This window comes from Lissotriton vulgaris, chromosome 2_2, assembly GCF_964263255.1.
Source record: "Lissotriton vulgaris chromosome 2_2, aLisVul1.2, whole genome shotgun sequence".
NCBI lineage: Eukaryota > Metazoa > Chordata > Amphibia > Caudata > Salamandridae > Lissotriton > Lissotriton vulgaris.
Genome location: NC_141688.1, coordinates 180363539 through 180388042, shown reverse-complemented (window position 1 = coordinate 180388042; position 24504 = coordinate 180363539). Strand labels below are relative to the sequence as shown.

At 45.8% G+C, this 24504-nt stretch overlaps 1 protein-coding gene across 1 annotated transcript in view; it reads left to right on the top strand.

Moving 5' to 3' along the window:
• SLC17A6 (solute carrier family 17 member 6) overlaps window positions 1-24504 on the top strand; it is a 404282-nt gene that overhangs the window by 5102 nt on the left and 374676 nt on the right. The window contains exon 3 of the mRNA XM_086959494.1: window positions 2193-2311. Within this exon, the coding sequence (XP_086815620.1) occupies window positions 2193-2311 (119 nt within the window). The remainder of the gene's footprint in view (window positions 1-2192; window positions 2312-24504) is intronic.

The window sequence follows — 24504 nt, the reverse complement described above, 5'->3', positions numbered from 1 at the left end:
GGCCGCCAGTGGCGCTACAGAGAGCTCCGCTCCCCTCACACACAAGGCCAGGCGCTCGCCCGGTCAGAAAGTCGTGAATACGATGACTGTGCGCTATATGGGGCCAGACAGAAGACAGCTTGAATCAATGTGTCCATTCATTCATCCAGTTATCTTCCCACATACTTATCAACACTCATCCACCGCGCCACCCATTAACCACCTATCTATCATTCCCTGTACCATGGTGTGTAACTTCCTACCTCTCTCTGCAGCAATATCGTTCCCTCTCTTAAAAGGCGGCCTCTTCTAGCCCCTGCTTTGTCTGCCTCTCGTTCACATGCTTTAATTGCAGTCCGCTTCTCTCCTGTCTTCTGTTACCTGCTGCTCTCAATGTCGGTTCGTTGCCGCTTCTGATTTCCCCGCTACCCACAATACCTTCTTTGTCTTTTTTTACACTTCCCTTCTATTTTAGCCTCTCTGTGCATTCCTGTTCTGAGTGCCTGCTGTCTTCTACCCTGAAGATTTACACCTCTCTGTCTGTCTGTCTTACAGCTCTCTTGTGGGCAGGCTGCGGTCAGTCTATCTGACAATCTCTGTGTCTGTCTCTTTGCCTGGCTAACTGTTCATCTATTTAGCTGTCTTTCAGGTTGTCCAGCTTTCTATCTATCTGTTGGTCTTTGTTAATCAATCAATCTATCTATCTATCTATCTATCTATCTATCTATCTATCTATCTATCTATCTATCTATCTATCTATCTATCTATCTATCTATCTATCTATCTATCCATCCATCCATTGATCGATCTATCTATCTATCTATCTATCTATCTATCTATCTATCTATCTATCTATCTATCTATCTATCTATCTATCTATCTATCTATCTATCTGCTTGTCTGTCTGTCTGTCTGTCTGTCTGTCTATCTGACCTTCAGACAAATAGTGAGAGAGATTCACAGACAGCAAGACAACACAAATAAATGGTGCAGACACAGGTGTGGGTGAATGAGACAGACAGACCGACGGATGTTCTTTCAAGCTGATGGCCACAGATCTCTCTTCTCTCTATTATCTTAATATGTAGGTTTCCAACCAAGTGACGGTTTACGATAAACGTAATCATATACGTGTCGGTTGTTGGTGAAGGCAGCCAGTGTGTGTTCAGTTGATGAATGGTTTGTGGTTGTGCTGCGGAGTTTGACTGCACCTCATCCCGAGAGGCTCCGGGGATAAGACTGCGCTGTCAGAGCTGGTGCCGCCAGGGGGCGTGTCTCGTCCAATGAGGTGACCGTCCCTCTCTCCGATTGGTTAGGGGCCTGGATTTCCCATCGAATACACTGAACCTCTGGAGACTGACTGCACGGGGAGCACACACGTGCGCATGTTAATTCACTCTGAATGGTCTTCCTGACCTGGGCCCGGGTTCAACGCGCCCTACATGCGGGACAGAGTCCTGGCTCTGCTCTCACACACGCACACAGTTGTCTTTGAGTCAAGGGATACGAGGTCGGGGTTATTTGAGAGTGAATTTTGAATGCGGGCTGTTGCGATCCGATGTGCTCGAATGTATACTTGCGTCTATGAGACTGACTTATGAGACACGGAGAGATGTCTCTTGGGCGTTGATCCAGCGGGCTGAAAGGTTTGGAGCGCTCGGTGAAACACACATTCTACAATGTTACCTCAAAATGTGAAAAACGACCACAGACAAACACACAGTTAAAAATAAAAACAAGACACCCGTCGCAGCTTTGGTTATGACAGCAACGTGTAAGTCAAGTAAAACATTCAGTCCTCACATCTCTGCCGCCATTGCCCCAACACAGGAGGCATGACTGCAGCCTTATATTTAAATAAATACGATGACGTTGTGTATTAATACGATGAGCTATTTATAGTTTCAGTAGTGGAGTTTGTAAAACGAAGGCACGTACATTATCGCATCCGTGACGCGAGCCATAATTCTTATTAAATAGACGGGTGTTTGTGTCTGAAAAACATTGTTTTTTTACTCTGTAATTGATCTGGTTTATTTCTACCCCTCCCTCTAATGCTGTCCTGCATTCTATGCAGCATTCTCTCTCACCCCTTAGTTACATTATCTGAGACTTAAAATACCCGTTGTAATTCGTTATTTGTTTATTTTTCCTTTTCCATTCGTTATTTCTAACGTTGCTTTCTTGCTTGTCTCCCTTCCTCACACACAAAGAAAGCCAAGTTTGACTGGGACCCGGAGACGGTGGGGATGATTCACGGATCCTTCTTTTGGGGTTACATCGTCACCCAGATCCCCGGAGGGTACATTTCATCCCGGCTGGCGGCGAACAGGTAAGGGCGGCTTCCTCAAACGTGCCATGATGCCAACGAAGTGTCACCGCGGAGCTATGAACAGAGTCCTCGGCTCAGAAGTGAGAGGAGGCCGCTCGTCAGGTGGGGCCGGTGCATGTATGTGGTGTGTGTACAGCGCTGGGCCTGCTGAAAAGGCTGTGGAGCGCTGCACCGGGAGTCCTCTATAATTATCCATGACTTGTTAATGGCAGCACACGCTGCCCCACCCTGTGAATTATAGATGCGTCGAAAATATGTAGAAACACGAAGGCGAATCCTGTAACAGACATCGGGCACAACAAAAAAAAAAAAAAAACTCATACACACCGACTGTTGTTTCTGAGCGCCTATCTACGGAAGTGGAATCAGGAAAGAAGATTGACTGAGGCAAATTATTTGTGTTACTCCAACTAAAGGCCTAAAATATGAATAAAGTGTGAATCGTTTTAGGATTTTGTTTTAAATTTGAAATAGTGAAGTACTCTAGTGAATATTTCAAAATATGATTATATGACTATAGAGATATTCGTATTTCCCGTTGCTCTTTCGTGCGCGCGCGCGCTCTCTCTCTCTATATATATATATAAACACACGCACACACACATACAAATATATCTATCACGTTATCCTATATTACAATAATCTATCTATCTATCTATCTATCTATCTATCTATCTATCTATCTATCTATCTATTTATCTATCTATCATATTATCAATAGAGATACATACGTACGTTTATATTTATTACATTTATGTGTCCCATTTTTGTATAGCAATATTACATGTAATATTATATTTGTAATTCAGACACGCTTATGGGCCTATAAAAATACACGCGTTAATTAAACGTTTTAAACTGTGAGTTTCAGACAGTATAATTTGTATATATAAGAAGAGAGATGTCATTTTAAGTCATGCACGTTTTAAAAGTGCAGTTCGCATGTTTTTAAATCCCGTGTGTTCTTGCTGTGGCAGTGCGCCTCCCTCGCCGGGTCTCGGAGAGCGCAAGAGCCGCAGTTGACACGAGGATGTTCCTTGTGGAGTGGGCTCCATTTTGTTCCTCATTAGTGCTCTTTCAATGGAGCCCATGGATCGAAGGGCGCGAGACTCGCACCTACGGATGCGCCTGTGCGCGAGCCTCGCTTTAGTTCAGACGGTGCCTTCCTGGCACGCTCTTCCGCTAATGAGCGTCCGGGCACAGATGGGGCCCAGACTCGGCGCGCGCCTCCGTTTCTATGGTTTTGGGTGATATTTCCAGCGCCGGGGTGTGATTCCACCTGTTAATTAGGCCCGCCGGGGATTGGGCCCGGATAGAGCCCTCTGATCCTCCCTGAATGCCGGAGGCTGCGCGCGTGCCGGAGGAGGGGCGGTCTTAGCGCCTCCTGCTGCGGGCTGCCTGCGGCTCGAGGCTCTGAGGCGCTGAAAGCACGATGACAAAGAGGCACAGGGAGGAGATACTGTTTGAGGACAATTTGTATTTATTTAAGTGTTTTTATACAGCTCAGGGTAAGTCAAAATGAGCCCTCAGAGCGCCATGCAACGTTGAAACACACAACTATATAAAATATACTAGCAGTTCCATTAATATTAATACAACATCAACAAATGGTGTAATAACAAGTCCAAGAATCAAATAAAAAATTAACAAGTAATAAACACAGTTGCATCTAAGACGTATAGTTAACATGCTATATACGCTGTCAGAAGGGCGCTGCTTATAATACAAACGGGAGTCCGGAAATATGCGAGTTAACCGACAGTGAAGGGTACGTCGCAGAAGGATTTCTTATGAGCCACACTTATTTTAAGGAAAGTGGAGAGTATTGAGAGACAGAAGAGACAGAGAGAGGGGCGGGATTCCCAGCGCCTCCCTCTCCTCACCTCAGCTGCATAACGCAGCCCCAGGTTTGCCGAGCCAGAGTCTACAAAGGGGACAAAGAAGGGGCGGGGGCCGTACTGCCCCCATGTACTGCAGAATGACCGGTTACTCACCGGTAATATTCATTACTCCGAGTCGTAGCCCTCCCCGTCCCAGTCCTAACTACATGAGCATAGCTCCTCCCACCAGAAACTCCCAAGCAACTAGAAACCCATCCCTTCCCTCCAGGCCACACCCATACCCTGAGGCATATAACCCTGTGACCTGCCAATCAACAACCTGTACCCAACAAGCACAAGAAGCCGAAACAGGGAGGGAGGGATGGGAACCTGGACTGGGACGGGGAGGGCTACGACTCGGAGTAATGAATATTACCGGTGAGTAACCAGTCATTACCTCCTCGTCAGCCCTCCCCGTCCCAGTCCTAACTACATGAGCAGATACCAAAGCAATAATCGGCTTCACTCAGTAGCAAAAAACAGACTTTATTAAAGCACAGAAAGTCACACCACCTGAGTAGAACGCAACACAGCGTCCCCAAACCCAGCAGAATCAGTCCTCCCAACCACCAAACGATAATGGGACATAAAGGTGTGCGGAGAACTCCAGGTAGCAGCCCTGCAGATTTCAGCCATGGAAGCCCCCTGAAAACAAGCCCAGGAAGCCGCCACCCCCCGAGTCGACCTTCCCTGAACAGACCCTGGAGCCAACACACCACAGGCCTCATACGCAGCACCCACAGCCCATCGTAGCCAACGACTGAGGGTAGCCCCAGAAGGCTTAAGACCCTGACCAGCCAGGCCAAAGGTCACAAAAAGGGATTCCACCTTACGAAACGGCCCAGTACGCAACAAATAGATCTCAAGAGCCCTCCGAACATCCAAACAGTGCAGCCGCACCTCAACCTCTGAAAGAGGATCAGGACATAAAACAGGCAAAACCAGATCCGCAGAGCAGTGAAAAGAGGAAGGGACCTTGGGAACAAAGGAAGGATCAGGCCGCAGCACCACTGATCAGGAAAGAAACGTAAAAAATGGGCCGAACGAAGCAAGGAGCCCAACTCTAAAAGAAAAACAGGCACAATAGGGGTTAAAAACGGGCGCTTAGCATCCCGTTCCACACTTACCAGATAGGAGGCCAATTCCAGTGCCCCCCTCGACGAAGACTGCTCGGAAGTGATTCCGCAGAAAAAACAAACAGGTTGTTGATTGGCAGGTCACAGGGTTATATGCCTCAGGGTATGGGTGTGGCCTGGAGGGAAGGGATGGGTTTCAAGTTGCTTGGGAGTTTCTGGTGGGAGGAGCTATGCTCATGTAGTTAGGACTGGGACGGGGAGGGCTGACGAGGAGGTAATGCAGCTTCAGGCGTTTAGAGACAGGCGAGTCATGAGTGTGGACTCGGGGCCCTCATTCCAGGACCAAGGTCCTGCATCTGTTGGTATTGGCAACAGGAACACACGTGGGACATTAGGAGTCCCTGCTGTCACCTACTGCATGATTCACGGTCACTCTTCTAGGCAGGGTAGGATTGGGATTGAAAATTCGCCCGGGCACGCCCACATTTGCATTATGTCTTTCCTCAAATGACTGCTTCGGTGTAATCTTATAAACAAAAGCAAGGGTGGGGGGGAAATGCACGCGTTAGTTTACACTGCTGAAAACACACCTGGAAACAAGTGAGGCCACTTCTACTCAGGCCCCCTGCCCCCGCTCATTATTTGCCCACATTTTTGGGCCGGCCAGCGAGACAAAGGGAATGATAGCTCTGTCTGTTGGTAAACAGGAGGTAATAAGCGCCCATCTGCCTATAGAAAGGCCACTGAGACACATACTGGGCCGTTGGCTGTTCGAACAATAGAGACAGCGTCACATCGGCCCCCAGACTGCTCAAAAAAGCAGCCCACAACATGAACTCGGACACCGGCCCCTCGGGCATTGCCCAATGCCCTCGTTACCAATCCGAGGCTGCTTCTAGGGGTGGCAGAGCAAGACTACATGAGGGCAGAGTCCCTGTGCCCCCCGCCCCCCACTTCAGACTGGAGCTCATGTTTGGGATTAGACAACACACTAAGCTATTTGTAAAGGACCAATCTCTGTAGAGGAGGTTTCTAGGGGTGGGTGGAACTCACTAACTTTCACTCACATAAACTCAATAGAAATGTGCAAGTTCCATGAACAGTCAGAACTAGTCAGCTATTGCTGCTCGCCCTGATTTGTAGCTCCAGGAGAACATTCAGCACTGAAAAATTAGCACAAACATCACCACACAGCGCATTAGATGGCACTGCTTCTCGAGTTGGTTTTGCTAACAGTCGAGTAGATTTTCTACTCGAGCGGCAGCTTTCTGACCGTGAACTGTTGAGAACACCCGCGACTGCCTCTGCTGTAGAAATCTCACTGGGTGCTCTCCTAGCAACCGCAAATCGCCCAAATCCTGCTTGGGCTTTTCAACATACTGTTGGTGAGCTGCACGTGAGAAAAAACTCCACCATGTTACAGTTGGTAGAATTTGGGTAGAACGTTGCGTTACAAACGTAACATTGAATGGCAAAAAATCCGCCAACTCTGCCAGCAGTTGATAAACTAACACAAAGGCAGCAGTACTCAGAAAGAGGCTGGGCTTTAAATCATATTTAAAAAAAACATGTTGTTCCTTTCTAACAATTCACTGTGCACTTAAATAAATAAAAGCACAATGGCAAAATACAGAACATGATAGAAGGTGGTCAGGGAAGAATTAACACCAGAACTTTCACAACTGGTGATTCAAACACAAACACGCCGATGTAATGATATTCAAATTTATATTATCAAATGACACAAACAAGCAATATGAACTGTCCCACATAAAACAGAACCCAAAAATGATATACAAAACTACCACCATGTACAATAATACAATACAAGGGTTTCCAACTGCAAACGACAAACAATCTCACATTAACCTAGTCAGGGGAACATACAAATATCCTGGTATGCTTGTACATGTGTACACTATACCATAGTCCTCATCCAGTGTTAATGTCAATGTTCATGACACTAAGGGCCCCATTAGGCCATCCTATCGGACATCGGGACCGCCCGCCCTAAGGGCGGGGGTCCTGCACGCAGCATTAGGATGTGCCGGCCACTGTGGCGGGCACATCCTGTATTTTTAGTATTGTGGCGGGCGGAGCTCTGTGCTCCGTCCGCCACAATACTAAAAATGCTTTGCAGCATTTACATAATCAAAGCGGCAGGCACCGCGCGGTGCCTACCGCTTTGATTATGTAAATGCAGGGGGGTACCACAGGTACCTCCGTGTGCCACCCCCCTTTGGCCTTCACTCTGGGGGCCCTCAGGGGGCCCCCAGAGTGAACACCGCTTGCCTTTCCGTGGCGGCATTGCCGCCACGGAAAGGCATTGAAAAATGCCCATTGTAATATTGCGGGCGGTGTCTGACAGACACCCCCTGCATGTTACTCGTTTTCCACCCCGGCCGCAAGGCGACCAGGGCGGAAAAGTGGCGGGCGGTGTTTTGCTCCGCCGTGGTCCCCCCGCCATTCTAATATGGCAGGGGGGGGAATACAGGGAAGGATGGCGGGCGGATTTTCCCCTCCAGGCTGGTGGTGGCTACCGCCAGCCTCGCGGGGTAATCCGCCTGCCATCTTAATGGAGCCCCTAAGTATTTAAAAAAAATATATATGTTCTCCTCACTAGGTGTCCCTCACACTTTTTAGTCCTGATGAGACTCCATATTCCATAGTGGGTTGCAACATCATCGACAATACCAAACGAACTATAATATCTAGTCCTTTGATTGGAAGGATTGCTGTGAGACTTCTATGTAAACTAATGTGAGGTCATTTGTTTTTTAGTGTTGGAAACCCTTGTTCTTTTGTTTGTATTGTATTATTGTACATGGTGGAGGTTTTGTATGTAATTTTTATGGATAATTCATATTGCTTGTTTGTGTCATTTGATAATACAAATTTGAATATCATTACAATGGATTGTTTGTGTTTGAATCACCAATTGGGCAAGTTCTCAGTGTTAAGTCTTCCCTGACCACCTTCTACCATGTTCTGAATGTTGCCATTGTGCTCTTATTTATTTAAGTACACAGTGAATTGTTTGTGAGATTTTGGGCCAGATGTAGGTAGCCCATTACCGGTCGGAAATGGCCGAAAATACCGAATTTCGGCCGTTTCCGACCGGTAAAGGGCTATGGAGATGTAGGGGCTAAAAAAACGTACATTTTCGGTAATTTTACCGAATCGGTAAAATTACAGAATCGGTAAATTTACCGATTCTGTACATTTTACGGATTCAGTAAATTTACCATTCGGTAAAAATACCTAAAATGTATTTTGTGATGTAGGTAGCACTTCTAACAGTGCTACAGGGCCTTTAGAGTTCTGTATTTACCATGCAATACAATTGCATGGTAAATTACGAATTCCTGTGTAAATGCACATCTGTGAATGTACACCTGTACCATGTGGCACACAGACATGCCCTAAGGGCATGTCTGTGTGCCACATGGCGCAAAAGCCAGTTACAGGGGTGCAACAGGGTGTCAAAGTGACACCCTGTCCCCCTTAGCAATTCGGTATTTTTACCAATTCTGTAAATACCGAATCGGTATTTGCTATTGAATCCCATGGGCTTAAAGGCCGATAGGATTCAATAGCAAATACCGATTCGGTATTTACTGATTCGGTAAAAAATACCGAATATTTACCTACATCTCATTTACAGATTCATAAATACCGAATCGGTAAAATTCGGTATTTATGAATCGGTAAATGAGATTTACCTACATCTGGCCCCATGTATCCTTAAATAGTCCTTTGTTTGAAAATGTTTGGTCAGGGTATGGATTCAAAAGTGACCTTTCTTAGATAATAACTATTTAAGTTAGGGTTTAGAATGTCCTTTGTTTCATGATGTGTGGTTAGATTTTAGATTCCAAAGTGAGCTTTGTTAAATAATAATTATTTAGGTTTGCGCTCTAGAGTGTCCCGTGTTTAATGATATCTGGTTAGGTTTTGGATTCTTAGAATGACTTTTCTGTGATGACGATAACTGGCCTGGTTTTGGATTACTAAGTGATGTTTGCTAGATAATATCTGTTTAAGGTTTGGGATCCAAGATGTGCCTTTGTTTGACAATGCTGTTTGGGTTTTCTGTTCCAGAATATCCTGTTTCTTGATGTCTGGTTAAGTTTGGCTTCTTCGAATGTCCTTTCTTTGATGATGCTTGGTTAGATTTTAAAAATAACGAGGAGTACCACGGCTCTGGCATTCAAAGTCTTGACAGATGTAACATTATTACTAATGGTGTGTATTTTTGGCTCTATAGCTTATTTGACAATTGACACATGATTGTAAATAGGACACAGAGCCCCTTTCATAACCTAGCCAATTATATTAAACACAGACGTGTACCTGTCAGGATCCGTCTGAAGACCCTCGCAGGTAGGATTAATCTGTGCATGACTGAACACGAAAATTGAGTTATTCATTTCTACCTAAAAAATAAGTTGAGAGAAAGAAGGCTCACATGCATCATTTGATGAATGGTATATTCTATTGTATTGTAATTGCATTTATACAGCGCTCACTACCCCTGACGAGGCGTCAAATCACTTTTTTGGCAAAAAGCACGCTACTCCGGAACCCATAAAGGATTAGTGTTGACTTAGAATAGTGAAATATGAAAGTAATTTGAGTGGTGGATTGGTTACTCAGTTATTTGGATAGCGAAGGAAAGCGCAGGTATAGAAGAGGGAAAAGGGTATGCATTTATATAGAGTGTGTTACCCCTGATGGGGTGCAGAGGTGCTTTTTTTTGTCGAGTAGCACCCTACTCCGGAACCAATAAAGGATTAGTGCTGAATTAGTATAGTGAAATATGAAAGTAGTTTGAGTGGTGGATATTAGTCAGTTATTTGGATTGAGAAGGATAGCAGACGGATAAAGAGGGACAAAAGGTTTGCATTTATATAGTGCTTATTGCTCCTGATGGGGTGTTGAAGTGCTTTTTTGTCGAGTAGCCCACTACTCCAGAACCCATGGAGGATTAGTGTTGAATTAGTATAGTGAAATATGAAAGTAATTTGAGAAGTGGATATGTTACTCAGTTATTTAGATTGAGAATGGTAGTGCAGGGATAGAAGAGGGGAAAAAGGTTTGCCTTTATATAGCACTGGTTACCCCTGAAGGAGTGTTGAAGCACTTTGTTGGCAAGTAACATGCTAATCCAGCATCCATAAAGTATTAGTGGCGAATTATTATATTGAAATGTGAAAGTAATTTCAGTGGTGGATATTAGTCGGTTATTTGGATTGAGAAGGATAGCGAAAGGATAAAAGAGGGAAAAAGGTTTGCATTTATATAGTACTTGTTGCCCCTGATGGAGTGTTGAAATGCTTTTTTGGCGAGTAGCACACTATTGTGGCACCCATAGAAGATTAGTGGTGAATTGGTATAGTGAAATATGAACTTTGAGAAGTGGACATGTTAGTCTGTTATTTTGATTGAAAGGATAAAGGAGGGATAGAAGAGTTAAATCTTTTTTGTTTTGGAGGTCCTAGCAGTAGGAGGAGGCTTGGGATGAGTACAAAGGGATGTGGAGGGGAAGAGTCAGAGGGGAGAGTTTAGAAAGGCATGTTTTTGGGGATCAGTATAGTAAAGAGGTGTCAGATGCTGCAGGGTGGGTAGAGTATGGGAGAGTCTAGAAAGGGTTATTTTGGGCATCATAGTAGTGGTATGGTGTTTGGAATGAATGAGAGAGTGGATGTAGAGGATATATTGATAGAGGTTTAGGTGCCTTGGAAAGAGTTGTAAATAGAGGTTTGAGATGAGTCAGAGCGTTGAGGTAGAGGATATATTGAGAGAGGTATATGGTGAGAAAACGGGTATTGCATTGTAGGCTTTTTTAGGAGAAAAGTAATAAATATATAGATCCAAGTACATGCAAGGTATATAGATGCATAAAGTAGGTAAGCATATTTAGATTAAAGATGCAGTAGATAAACTCTGGTTTTCAAGTGTTGTTTATAAAACAAATACATTCTTATATATAGAGTGACATGCTGTATAGTTCTGTTTGTGTATGGTGCTTATGTGGGTAAGAGTCAATTCTTAAATATTTTTCTGAAGATAAGGTGGTTGTCCATGGATCTTATGTTGAGGGGTAAAGAGTTCAATAGTTTGGCTGCTTGAAAGGAGACGGATGAGCCACCCATGTTTTTTTCTTGTATCTTGGGTTTTTGAGGCGAAGTGCCACTCTTGCCAGGAGGTTTCTTTGTTGAATGCGTTTTGTGATTTTATACCTGATGAAGAGTGGTCCCATTCCATGTATCACTTTGTGGGTAATACAAAGGAGCTTGAACGTGGATCTTTTGACAATCGGCAACTAATGAATGGCTTTCAGGACAGGGAAGAGGTGGTCTCGCAGTTCAATTTGCAAGAGAAGTTTGGCAGCCAAATTCTGAATCTGTCGTACTCTTTTCATGGTCGTTAAAGGTGATCCGTGGTAGAGGCTATTGGTGTAATCAAGTTTGGGCATATCAAGGGAGATGGTAGCTTGGACCTTGTGTTGAAATCCCAAATGGGGAAAGATTAGTTGCAGAGTTTTTTAGTATCAAATCTTGATCTTGTTGTCTACTTGGGCATTCATCGATAGCTTGGAGTCCTTAGTCATTCCATGTTTTCTTAATTCATTTGATACTTTGGGCGGTGATCCCAGTTCATAAGGCCAGGCGGCAAGCGACTCATAATGTTTCCAGTTTGCACACATGACTATTTCTGTTTTGAAAGCATTCAATTTAAGATGGCTCCAAGTCATCCATTGACCACAGCTCTGAGACAACTGAAAATTAGGGATATATGATGATACAACGCATGCTATTACAACGCATGCTTTTACATCGCATTTTTTACAACGCAAAAACTTTTACAACGCATGTATTTACAACGCATGTTTTTACAACGCAGGTACCTTTACAACGCATACCATTACAACGTAAGTATTGGTAAATATATATTAATTTTATAATCGTAAATTAATTGAAAAAAATATCATTTAATGTAATTTAATTTAATTTAATTTAATTAATTTAATTTAAATTTAATTTTAATTTATTTTTACCCTGTACCCCTGTACCCCAAAAACCCAAAACTGACCCTCAACCCCAAAAATACCCCTTTACCCAAAAACTAAAAACTGACCCTGAACCCTAAAAATACCCCTTTACCCAAAAACTAAAAACTGACCCTGAACCCCAAAAATACCCCTTTACCCAAAAACTAAAAACTGACCCTGAACCCCAAAAATACCCCTTTACCCAAAAACTAAAAACTGACCCTGAACCCCAAAAATACCCCTTTACCCAAAAACCCAAAACTGACCCTGAACCCTAAAAATACCCCTTTACCCCAAACATATAACATTTAAAATATAATTATATACTTACCAATACTTACGTTGTAATGGTATGCGTTGTAAAGGTACCTGCGTTGTAAAAACATGCGTTGTAAATACATGCGTTGTAAAAGTTTTTGCGTTGTAAAAGTTCCGTTGTAATGGTATGTCGTTGTAAAAGTTGCGTTGTAAGTGATGTTTCCCGAAAATTAGTGAGCTTCCAATTTCTTTAGGGCATTCCAATTGAAGGAGTATTTGAGCTTCATCAGCATAGTTATAGCATGTGAGGTGAAGTTGATTGATCAGCACGGTCTTGACTTCATGCAGAAGGTGAAAAACATGGGTAAGATGATAGAGCTTTGAGGGACTCATGCTTTTGTGGAGTAATGTTTGGACGAGAAAAGTGGGATATGGATAACATTAGTTCTGTTTTGAAGATAGGAAATGAACCAGTCTAGAGCACTCCCTTCTATGCTGGCTTCATAGAGTCTTACTATCAGAGTGTCATAGTCAACCATGTCAAAGGCAGCCGAGCGGTCCAAAAGTTGTATTGCAGCAACCGTGTTGCAGTCAACTTTGTTCTTCAGGTCATCCCTCATGTCAAGGAGGGCAGATTCTTTGTCTCTTCCTTGATATAATCTTGTTTGGAATTCTGTAAGTATGTCAATCTCTTCCATGAATTGTGATATCTGGACAAATGCTGCTCTTTCTTTCAGTTTACCCAGGAAAAGTCCATTTGGAATGGGTCAGTAGTTGTTAGGGTTCAGCTGATCCAAGTTTGTTTTCTTCAGTACAGAGCATATGTAGGACTTTTTGAGTGCTTCTGGAAATGTCCCCGTAGTTAAGGAATCATTGATGAGTCTTCTTACTGGAGTGGCAGCAGAGGTTGTTAGAAGAATTGCCTTGAACATTTGCAGGGGACACGGATCATAAGTGCTGCCGGCAGGACTGCTTGCTTTGACCAGGTCCATAAACTCATCATATGAAATGTGTTGGAGGTATTGGAGAGGCTGGGTTAGAGTATTCTTGGATTATTATTCTGTAAAAGGGTTAGTACTGGTGCTTTGTCTCTTTTAAGTATGAGTCTAACTTGTCTGCTTTGTCTGTGTAATAATTTGCCAGTTTGTCTGTGAAATCTTGAGTAACAGGATGAGTTCCTTCTAGGCAATTTGATTTACAAAATTCATTGAGTATTTTATAGTATTCTTTGTGCGCACATTTAGCATTTTGAATTCTTTATGAATAGTACCTTTTCTTTACTTTTTTGATATCTGACTTGTATATAATCTGTTAAATTTCTATAAGGCGAAGTTTGTCTTGTTTGGCTTTTGTTATGAGCCCGGCACGTTACAGTTTTCTAATTTGCTGCTTTATGTCTTTTAATTCTTAATTTCTCCAAGGGGCTTGTTTACTTTTGTTCTGTTGTGTGGTTTTGAGTGGTATCAGTATATCAAAAGCTTCCTCTAGCCACTTATAGTTTTTGAAAAGAGTTGATTGTTTCCAGATCTGTACTGGATGTTAGTTGTGATTCTAAGTGTTCCACTAGGTGGATGCATGTAAGGTGGTTTTAGGTGAGTTACTTAGTGTTGTTTTATGTTGGAAAGAAAGCAACTGGTGATCTGACCATGTGACTGGAGTTATAGTTTCAAAGGTAACATGTTTGATATTTGCAAAAATTACATCTAGGATGTGTCCAGTAATGTGTTGTGGGTTGTGGACAATCTGATGCAGGTTCAGTGCATCTAGGCCAGTAATTATTGTTTTCGAATGGGGCATATTGGGTTTGCCAACCAAATGTTGAGGTTACCCAGAATGCATAGTTTGGAGCCTATTGTTATCAGGTTTGAAACTGTGTCTAGAAGTGTGTATGGGAATGTTGCTTTGCTAGGTGGAGGACAGTAAAGGAGCAAGAATTTACATTAGGAAGGTGGTGTAGGACTGAATCTGGTAAGAAGAGCCTCACAATTCATTATGGAGATGTCGTCAACTTTAGTGATATGTATTGTTTGCCTGAATACAACAGCTAGGCCACCTCCTTTTTTGCCTATACAATTTTGGGCGATCGTTTGATAACTTAAAGGAACCCCTACATGCAGGACTGGAGCCATATCCTCTCCCAACCACGATTCAGTTATGAATAGTATGTCTGCTTTTGCGTCAGTGAGGAGGTCGTAGATGTGATGTTTGTTTTTAGAGGGCGATCAAGCATTTATTAGTAGACAGTTTAGAGAATGTGCTTTGGTGTCAGTGAGACTTTGTTTTGTAGACGAGTGATCAGTATTGTGTGGGTTTGCGTACTGTTTGTTGGTGATGGTGCAAATGTGTGGTAGCTGAGATAGAAGGGTATACAGGTGTGGATTGTGTGTTTTGTGCATAGGGTTGGTTTGTAATAAATGTGTGGAATACATTTGGTGTGAGTGTGTTACTCTGGTTATGGGTGGGTGGGGTGTGTGCAGATGTATGGGAAAATGGGAAGGATTTCTGTCCCTAGTCCCGACCAATCTCACACAGGCTCAAACAGACAACTGTCCTTGTCCACTCCACTCTTAGCTTGGACGCCTGGGCTGTGACGCCCTGAAACCTGGCCTTTTATGGCCCTAGGAATCAGGTGACCCCTTAAGCCAATTGGAACCCTAGACCTAACAATCACAACACTAGCCCTAAACTCTAGAACGAATAGGAGACCAAGACCTTACTGGTAATAATAGCCCTAGTCCAAGCGCTTAATCAGTCACAAACCCTAATGCTTACGTACAATACAAAGACTAACCCTAGCCCTAGTCCCACACCTAGTCCAGCAACCAATCACACAAGAAACCCTAATCCCTACTTCCAATAGAAAGACTTACCCTAGCCCTAATCCCAACACTAGTCTGAGTAACCAGTACCACAGGAAACCCTAATCCCTACTTCCAATATAAAGCCTAGCCGTAGCCCTAGTCCCAACCCTTGTCCCAGCAACCAATCACACAGGAAACCCTATTCCCTACTGTTAGAAATGGAGGTCTCTAGTTGGCGGAGGTAGGTATCTTTGTCCAAATAGGGACCCTTGCTTCTAGTCAAGGTAAGGGGGATACAAACTTTAGATAATACCTGCTCACCCCCTTGGTAGCTTGTCACAAGCAGACAGGTTTATCCCAAAGGCAATGTGTAAAGTATTTGTACCAACACTCACAATAACAAAGTGAAAACACCACAAATGGACCCCACGCCAGTTTAGAAAAATAAAATATCTTTATCTAAACTAAACAAGAACAAAACAACAAAAATCCAACATAGAAAATCTCAGTAGAATGTCTTTAGAAAGGTTGTTGCAAAAATAAACTTGCAGATGATGAAATGCGACACTTTACTCACAAAGTACCTGGAAACACAAAATAAACAAAAGGGTCACAGAGAAGGCGATGCATCGATTCTTCCCGCGCTCCGGTTCCGATGCCACAAGATGGCGCCTCGATGCATTGCGACGATCGGGTGCGCTGCGAAAAAATGGCATCTTTACTGCGATGTGACAACGTAGAGGCGATGCGTGCGCGCCCGACGGCCATGCGGCAAACTTGGCAACTTTCTAAGCCGTGCCAGGCCCTGCAACATGCTTCCCCTGGTGATGCAACACACCCTCGGTTACTGTAACACGCTTCTCTGGTGTTGTGGTGGCCATCAGCGATGCAACGGCCCTTCAACACGCTTCCACGGTAATGCGATGACGATCAGCAGCGGGTCACTACTCCAGCGATGCGCTGGCCCTGCGACACACTTCTCTGGTGATGCAACGGCACCCTCTGTGTGTCTGTACGCTTCTGCAGTGATGCAACGGCGAACAGTGGCATCCGCGACACGCTTCCTTAATTATGCAACAGAGGCTGCTGGGGGGGGCAACACTCTTCTCTCGTTGCACCGTGCTTCCAGCTCCCTTCAGCAAGAAGGCCTCTCACACAGTTGCAGGCCCTCCTGGTAGACTGGAACTCCCAGCAAAGAAGTTCAGGGAAGCTGGGGGTGACATCCTTTTGTGCCGGGGACTTCAGAAACAGGAGGCCAGCTCTACTCGGGCCCTTGGAGACTCTTCTTCAGAGGGACACAGCACACAGCAAAGTCCTTCTACAAGCAGAGGACACAGCACACAGCAAAGTCCTTCAGTTCTCTCCTCAGTAGAAACAGCAAACTGTAGGCTAACCCCAGACACACAGCAAGAGCAGTACTTCTCCTCATTCTCTTCAGCTGATCTTCTATGGCAGAGATTCCTCTTTATCACGGGGTTCCTCCTTGATTACAAAAGTAGTCTAACTTTCAGGGGTTTCAGCTCTCAAATTTACACCACAAAAGTTGTTGTTCTCTATGTATGAGGAGTCCTGGGCCTAGTTCAAACCAGTTCTGGGTGCACTATGCCAGTGTACAACTTCTTCCTTTGTCAGTGTGGGCCAGGGTCATCAGACGCACCACAGGAGGTGAAGCCAGCATTGTGGAAGGCAGGCACAGGTGCTATTCCTCCCACTACTCTACATGCATATAGGTCTATTTAGCCTAGTGTTGACTCACCCAGACTCCTGGAGCCAACCCAGCCCCGTCACTCTCAAACCAGACAGTCAATCCACAAACAGTCAGAGGCACACAGAAAGGTTGAACAAGAAAATAGCTACTTTCTAAAAGTGCTATTTTCAAACGCTGAATTTAAAAACCATCCTTCATAAAATATGTTTTATTAAATTCTGAGTTCAGGGGTGCCAGATTTCAATTTTCTATCTTGCTTCCAAGGGAAGATATGCAGGTAAACATGTTACACAGCATTTCCCATTCTGTCCCATGGGCAAGATAGCCTTTGAATAGTGAAAAACAGAATTGGCAGTATTTCACCATCAGGACATGTTACCCACAATAGTACATATCCTACCTATTACATACACTGCAACCTGCCCAGGGAGGGGGTATATTGGGCCTACCATAGGGGTGTCCTAGATGTAAGGAAAGGGAAGTGTGAGGCCTGGCGAGTGGGTACACTGGCCAGGTCGACATGGCAGTTAGCAAACTGCGCACAGGCACTGCAGTGGCTGACCTGAGACATCTTTTCAGCACTACTCAAGTGATTGGCACAATCAGTGCTGCAAGCCCACTAGTAATGAAATGAAATGAAATTGGATTTATAAAGCGCATGGCTGCCCGTAAGCGTCCCAGCGCTACCAGGCAAAAATAAGAAGCTCTGAGGGGGGCAGGAGATTTTAAGGGTCTTTGGGGAAAAGAACAAATTTGAGACATTTGCGAAATTTGACAAGGGACGGTTCAGTACGAATGTGTCTCGGGAGAGCGTTCCAGGTCTTTGCTGCATTTACCGAGAAGCGGCGGCCTCCCGAGCGGCTTTCCTAATTCTGGGGACTATGACCAAATTTTCATGATCTGATCTCAAGGCCCGTGGGGGTCTGTACGGGCGTATCAGGTTTCTTAGTGCCTGAGGTCCTATGCCTTGAAGAGCTTTGTGAACGATGCATGATGATTTAAAGGCGATGCGCTCGCGCACTGGGAGCCAGTGCAGGGTTTTCAACAATGGTTTTACCGAGGCTCTTCTTGGGGCACCCATGAGCATCCTGGCAGCAGCGTTTTGTACTCGTTGTAGGGTGATGATGGTGGCTTCCGGGGCTGCCAGGAGCAGTGCATTACTATAGTCCAATCTGGACAGCATCAGTCCCTGAATTAGTAATTTTCTAGATTGGAAGGGTAGCAGTGGGAGGACTTTCCGCACAGTTCGGAGCAGGCCGAAACAAGTGCCTGCCACTTTCTGGGCATGTGACCTGAAGGTTAATTCAGGCTCGAACCATACCCCCAGGCTTTTGATTTTGTCTTTTGGTGGGGGCACCTCACCCATGCAGGGGGGCCAAGATGTATTGGGTAGAGAGGAGAGTTGGTGACCCAGAATTAAAATTTCGGTTTTTGCTCCGTTCAATTTGAGCTTGGAGTTAGACATCCAGGAGAAAATTTCCGAGAGGCAGGCCGAGAGGTTGTCTGAGCATCCCGTATTTTGCGTCAGCGAGACGACTAGTTGGGTGTCATCTGCGTAGGTGACGCATTTAATCCCGAACGGGGCTACTACCTCCTCCAGTGGGGCCATATATACATTAAATAGGGTAGGGCTCAGGGATGAATAGTAGCATTTGAATTACCAGCCCTGGCACACTCATTGCACTTTACTAGGGACGTACTGGTTAAACAAGCCAATCATGGATAACCAATTACAATTTACATACCGAGCATATGCACTTTAGGACTGATCAGCAAGGAAAAAGTGCCCAGAGTCCTATAGCCAACAACCACAGGTCAGGAAAAACAAAGGAGGAAGAACCAAAAAATGTGGGGATAACCCTGCAAAAAGGGCCATTTCCAACACCTACTACCAATCGCAAAGCTAACCCTAGTCCACAGTTCCATCCCTACATTAACTGAAGCACTGACCGAGAAACCAATCAGAATCCATGAATACCCAACCAATGAGAACACTAACCCATATCCAATTGGTCCCAGCGACATGAGACAAGGTTTGCTGGCCAGGGAGTTGGAAGCTGCTCCTCTATTCAGAATCTCCTAGGAGACAGACAGGCTCAATCCACACTTTGAACTTCTGCAGGTAAGGGCTTAATAATACTGTTTGTATAAAACTGTACTCACTAGTCAAACAGTGAGTGGACAATACCTACAAACACAGATTAAACAGCTCACATCAGATTACTGATGTCTCAGAGCATCCTCTGTTCACTCTCTGATGTAGAAACATCCCTGTTGCGAGGGGAGGTAAAAGGGGGGGTCTGGTTTCACTCACTTGCTAACACAAAATGGGAGCTGGGGGTGGAGGTCTGAGCACAGAGCAAGGAAGAAATTAGGAGGGAAAAACGGATAGTCACGGGGAAGGAGAGGGAAAAAGCTACAGATTTTGGACTGCAAATCCCTCAATTTAACAAGTTAAGTGAAAACAGGGGTCAGTAAAAACCACAAGTTTCAAAAGAAAACAGGTGCATTCACGGGAAGGTGAAAATTACACTTTTTAATCTGTAACAACCACAAGTAAATCAGTAAAAAAATGCAATCACAGGTAAGAAAAATTGCCTTTTAAACTTTTTTTAGGAAAGAGACAGCAATAGTCTGCCTCCTTACCACCGAGGTCATAATCTGCGTTAGTCTGCAACCTAGATGGGACAACCGTTGGTGGCCAGCAGAGATCGGTGAAGCACCTAAACCTGTGGAAAAGGCCAAACACTTAGGAGTGTGGATTGACACGAACCAAGTACTATCACACTAGACCAGGGGTACTCATAGTACGGCCCGCGGGCCAGTGGCGGGCCGGCAAGCCTTCCCTGGCGGCCCGCGGACCCCCGAGACATCATACCTGTGTTTCCCGAGTTTTTTTTTTAAGTGTCTGCAGCAGCGAGAGAGACTCTTGCTGCTTTGTGGGGGCTGCCGGCCGGGCGATCCTAGGAATGGCCAGAGTAAAGCTGCAGGGGCCTAAGGAGAGGTGAAATACAAAGGCATCATTAACATGCAAATGGTCTTTTAATGACCTGTGAAGTGCTCGGGTGCGGCTGTGTGTGCGTGCCCCAGCTGGCGCACAGGCAGGGTGAGGTGACAGAGGGAATGGGAGGGAAAGGGAGGGGGAGGGGGACGGAGAGGGAGAGAGAGAGTGAGAGGGAGTGAGTGAGTGAGAGGGAGGGAGGGAGGGAGGGAAGGAGTGAGAGGGAGGGAGTGAGTGAGTGAGTGAGTGAGAGGGAGTGAGAGTGAGAGGGAGTGAGAGTGAGAGGGAGTGAGGGAGAGGGAGTGAGAGAGAGGGAGTGAGTGACTGAGAGGGAGTGAGTGACTGAGAGGGAGGGAGGGAGTGACTGAGAGGGAGTGAGAGAGAATGAGTAAATGAGTGGGAGTGAGTGAGTGGGAGTGAGAGGGAGAGTGTGAGAGGGAGAGAGAGAGGGGTTGAGAGGGAGTGAGTGAGGGAGAGGGAGTTAGTGAGGGAGAGGGAGTGAGTGAGGGAGAGAGAGTGAGTGAGGGAGAGGGAGTGAGTGAGGGAGAGGGAGTTAGTGGGAGTGAGTGAGTAAATGAGTTGAGTGAGTGAGAGGGAGTGAGTGAGCGGGAGTGAGTGAGAGGGATGAAGTGAGTGAGAGGGATGGAGTGAGTGGGAGGGAGGGAGTGGGAGGGAGGGAGTGAGTGGGAGGGAGTGGGAGGGAGTGAGTGAGAGGGAGTGAGTGGGAGAGAGTGAGAGGGAGTGAGTGGGAGGGAGTGAGTGAGAGGGAGGGAGTGAATGAGAGAGAGTGAGTGAGTGAGAGGGAGTGAGAGGGAGGGAGTGAGTGAGTGGGAGGGAGTGAGAGGGAGGGAGGGAGAGAGAGGGAGGGAGGGAGAGGGAGGGAGTGAGAGAGTGTCTGAGAGAGTGAGAGTGAGTGAGAATGAGTGAGAGGGAGTGAGTGAGAGGGAGTGAGTGAGAGTGAGAGGGAGTGAGTTAGAGGGAGTGAGTGAGAGAGAATGAGTAAATGAGTGGGAGTGAGTGAGTGAGAGGGAGGGAGTGAGTGAGAGGGATGGAGTGGGTGAGAGGGAGGGAGGGAGTGAGAGGGAGGGAGTGAGTGAGAGGGATGGAGTGAGTGGGAGGGAGGGAGGGAGTGGGAGTGAGTGAGTGAGTGGGAGTGAGTGAGTGAGTGGGAGTGAGTGAGTGGGAGTGAGTGAGTGAGAGGGAGGGAGTGAGTGAGAGTGAGTGAGAGTGAAAGGGAGGGAGTGAATGGGAGGGAGTGAGAGGGAGGGAGTGAGCGAGTGAGAGAGAGGGAGAGAGTGAGCGAGTGAGAGAGAGGGAGAGAGTGAGAGTGAATGAGTGGGAGAGGGAGGGAGAGGGAGGGAGTGAGACGGACAGGGAGTGAGACGGACAGGGAGGGAGAGGGAGTGAGATGGAGACAGAGAGGGAGGGAAAGGGAGGGAGTGAGAGGGAGGGAAAGGGAAGGAGATGGAGAGGGAGGGAAAGAAAGGGAAATGGAGGGGGAAGGAGGGAAAGGGAGTGAAAGGGGGTGAGAGGGAGGGAAAGGGAGGGGGAGAGTGAGTGAGGGAGAGGGAGTGAGTGAGGGAGAGGGAGTTAGTGGGAGTGAGTGAGTAAATGAGTTGAGTGAGAGGGAGTGAGTGAGCGGGAGTGAGTGAGAGGGATGAAGTGAGTGAGAGGGATGGAGTGAGTGGGAGGGAGGGAGTGAGTGGGAGGGAGTGGGAGGGAGTGAGTGAGAGTGAGAGGGAGGGAGTGAGAGGGAGGGAGTGAATGAGAGAGTGAGTGAGTGAGAGGGAGGGAGTGATGAGAGGGAGTGAGTGAGAAGGAGGGAGTGAATGAGAGGGAGTGAGTGAGTGAGTGAGTGAGTGAGTGAGAGGGAGGGAGTGAGTGAGTGAGAGGGAGGGAGTGGGAGGGAGGGAGTGGGAGGGAGTGGGAGGGAGTGAGAGGGAGGGAGGGAGAGAGAGAGAGGGAGGGAGGGAGGGGGGGGAGTGAGAGAGTGACAGAGAGTGAGAGTGAGTGAGAATGAGTGCGAGGGAGTGAGTGAGTGAGAGGGAGTGAGTGAGAGTGAGAGGGAGTGAGTGAGAGGGAGTGAGTGAGAGAGAATGAGTAAATGAGTGGAGTGAGTGAGTGAGAGGGAGGGAGTGAGTGAGAGGGAGGGAGTGAGGGATGGAGTGAGTGAGAGGGATGGAGTGAGTGAGAGGGATGGAGTGAGTGAGAGGGATGGAGTGAGAGGGAGGGAGTGAGTGAGAGGGAGGGAGTGAGTGAGAGGGATGGAGTGAGTGGGAGTGAGTGAGTGGGAGTGAGTGAGTGAGTGAGTGAGTAAGTGAGTGAGTGAGTGTGAGTGAGAGTGAGTGAGAGTGAGAGGGAGGGAGTGAATGGGAGGGAGTGAGAGGGAGGGAGTGAGAGGGAGGGAGTGAGCGAGTGAGAGAGAGGGAGAGAGTGAGAGTGAATGAGTGGGAGAGGGAGGGAGAGGGAGTGAGTGAGACGGAGAGGGAGTGAGATGACAGGGAGGGAGAGGGAGTGAGATGGAGGGAAAGGGAGGGAGTGAGAGGGAGGGAAAGGGAAGGAGACGGAGAGGGAGGGAAAGGGAGGGAAAGGAAGGGAAATGGAGGGAGAGGGAGGGAAAGGGAGTGAAAGGGGGTGAGACAGAGAGTGAGTGAGAGGAAGGGAAAGGGAGGGGGATGGAGAGAGAGGGAGTGAGTGAGAGAGAGGGAGTGAGAGAGAGGGAGTGAGACAGAGAAAGACAGGGGAGAGGGAGGGTGAGTGGGAGAGAGAGCTAGAGAGAGGGAGGGAGACCGAGAGAGATGTGTGTATGCCGGGACGGCTCAGTGGACGAAGGCGTCCACTGCAGGGACCTATGATCAACCTCATGGTCAGTTTTATGTTGTTGCTCTAGCCCCTCCCCCTCCCCCACTGACCCTGCCCCCCCACCGATGCGGCCCTCGGACACAAACCAAACTGTAAATTTGGCCCCCGAGAGAAAGTTTGTGAGTACCCATGCACTAGACTAATGCTATTGTCTCCGCCTCCCACTTTCTGATAAAAAAAACTGAAGAAAATCCTGCCATACATTCCTACGGATTCCAGAAAGTTGGTGGTTACCGCACTGGTCCAGTCAAAGCTGGACTACTGCAATGGACTTTACCTTGGTATGCAAAAGCAATAAAAAAAAACTTCAGACAATTTAAAATACAGCTGCTCGGCTGCTGAGAAATATCCCCAAGTATGACTCAATGTCCAAGGAGATTTGCAGACTCCACTGGCTCCAGGTGGCTCAGCGAATTAAGTTTAAAGCTCTTTATTTAGCATACAAGGCTTTGAACAACACAGGACCTCTCTCTCTCTCAGAAACCTCTTTGTCTGGTATCAACAGTCCAGACAGCTGCGGTTCACAGGCGCAAGACTGATTTAGTGCCAAGAATACAAACCACAGGTACGGGCGGCCAAAGTTTATCGTATGGCACCGCAAAACTGTGGAATACACTACTAGTCGAGCTCAGAGGGGCTGCCTACCCTCACCCCTTTCAGAAAGAAGTTTAAAACATGGCTATTTCAGAACTGATCACCTGGTGAGGAATACTGCTTTCATAGCGCCAAGACACCTTTGGGTATTTGTGCGCTCAACAAGTCTCATCAACATTAACATTAACAAATGACTGAAACATTTATTTCCATTCTCGTTTCTGTAGAAAGGAAATTAGACCTTGGCAAGCATTTCCTTTACTTTTTGAGACTATCTTATTACTTTAAATTATGTTCAGAGTTTCCAGAGTAAAAAGTATTTTTTTTAAACCCCTGCCAGTTATAAAGATTCAAAATATTAAATTCAATGTGCAGTTTTGAGATACATTAATGTGTGTTTTTGCTTTTTCTCTACTGTTTCGAAAATTGATCACTTTTATTTATTTTTAAACGACTCTTCACAAACAAGCATTTACAAACAAAAATAACTATTAGTATTGCCAGTGCTTGTTTTGTAATATTGTGTGGCTGTACTCGTGCCACCATATACACTTAAATGCAACCATTCTTATCAAAAGGATGTAATTAGTGTTTTGAATTGAGCAATCATGTAGTTTGAGTTTATTTTTCAAAGATATCGATTGTGGGCATCTGGTGTATCCACTCTGCAGCAGCCATCGAGGAAGGGCTTCTGTTATTTGTGAGTTGAAGAGTGTTATATTCAGTTTTTTCAAAACTGCTGTTATTGTGTGCAGACTTGCGGTTGCTGCACTTTGCCTCTATTTTTCATGGCACTATGCACGGCCCTCTGTTGACTGCTTTGCTGCCAACTGAAAAGTGTAATTAGCTTGCTGTTGGTGTGTGTAGCGAGATGGATTGTGTACATCTAATATTTTTATATCTCACCTACAGACACTTTTAGCTATCTGTTTCTCAAAGGTATTTTGATAACCATACTA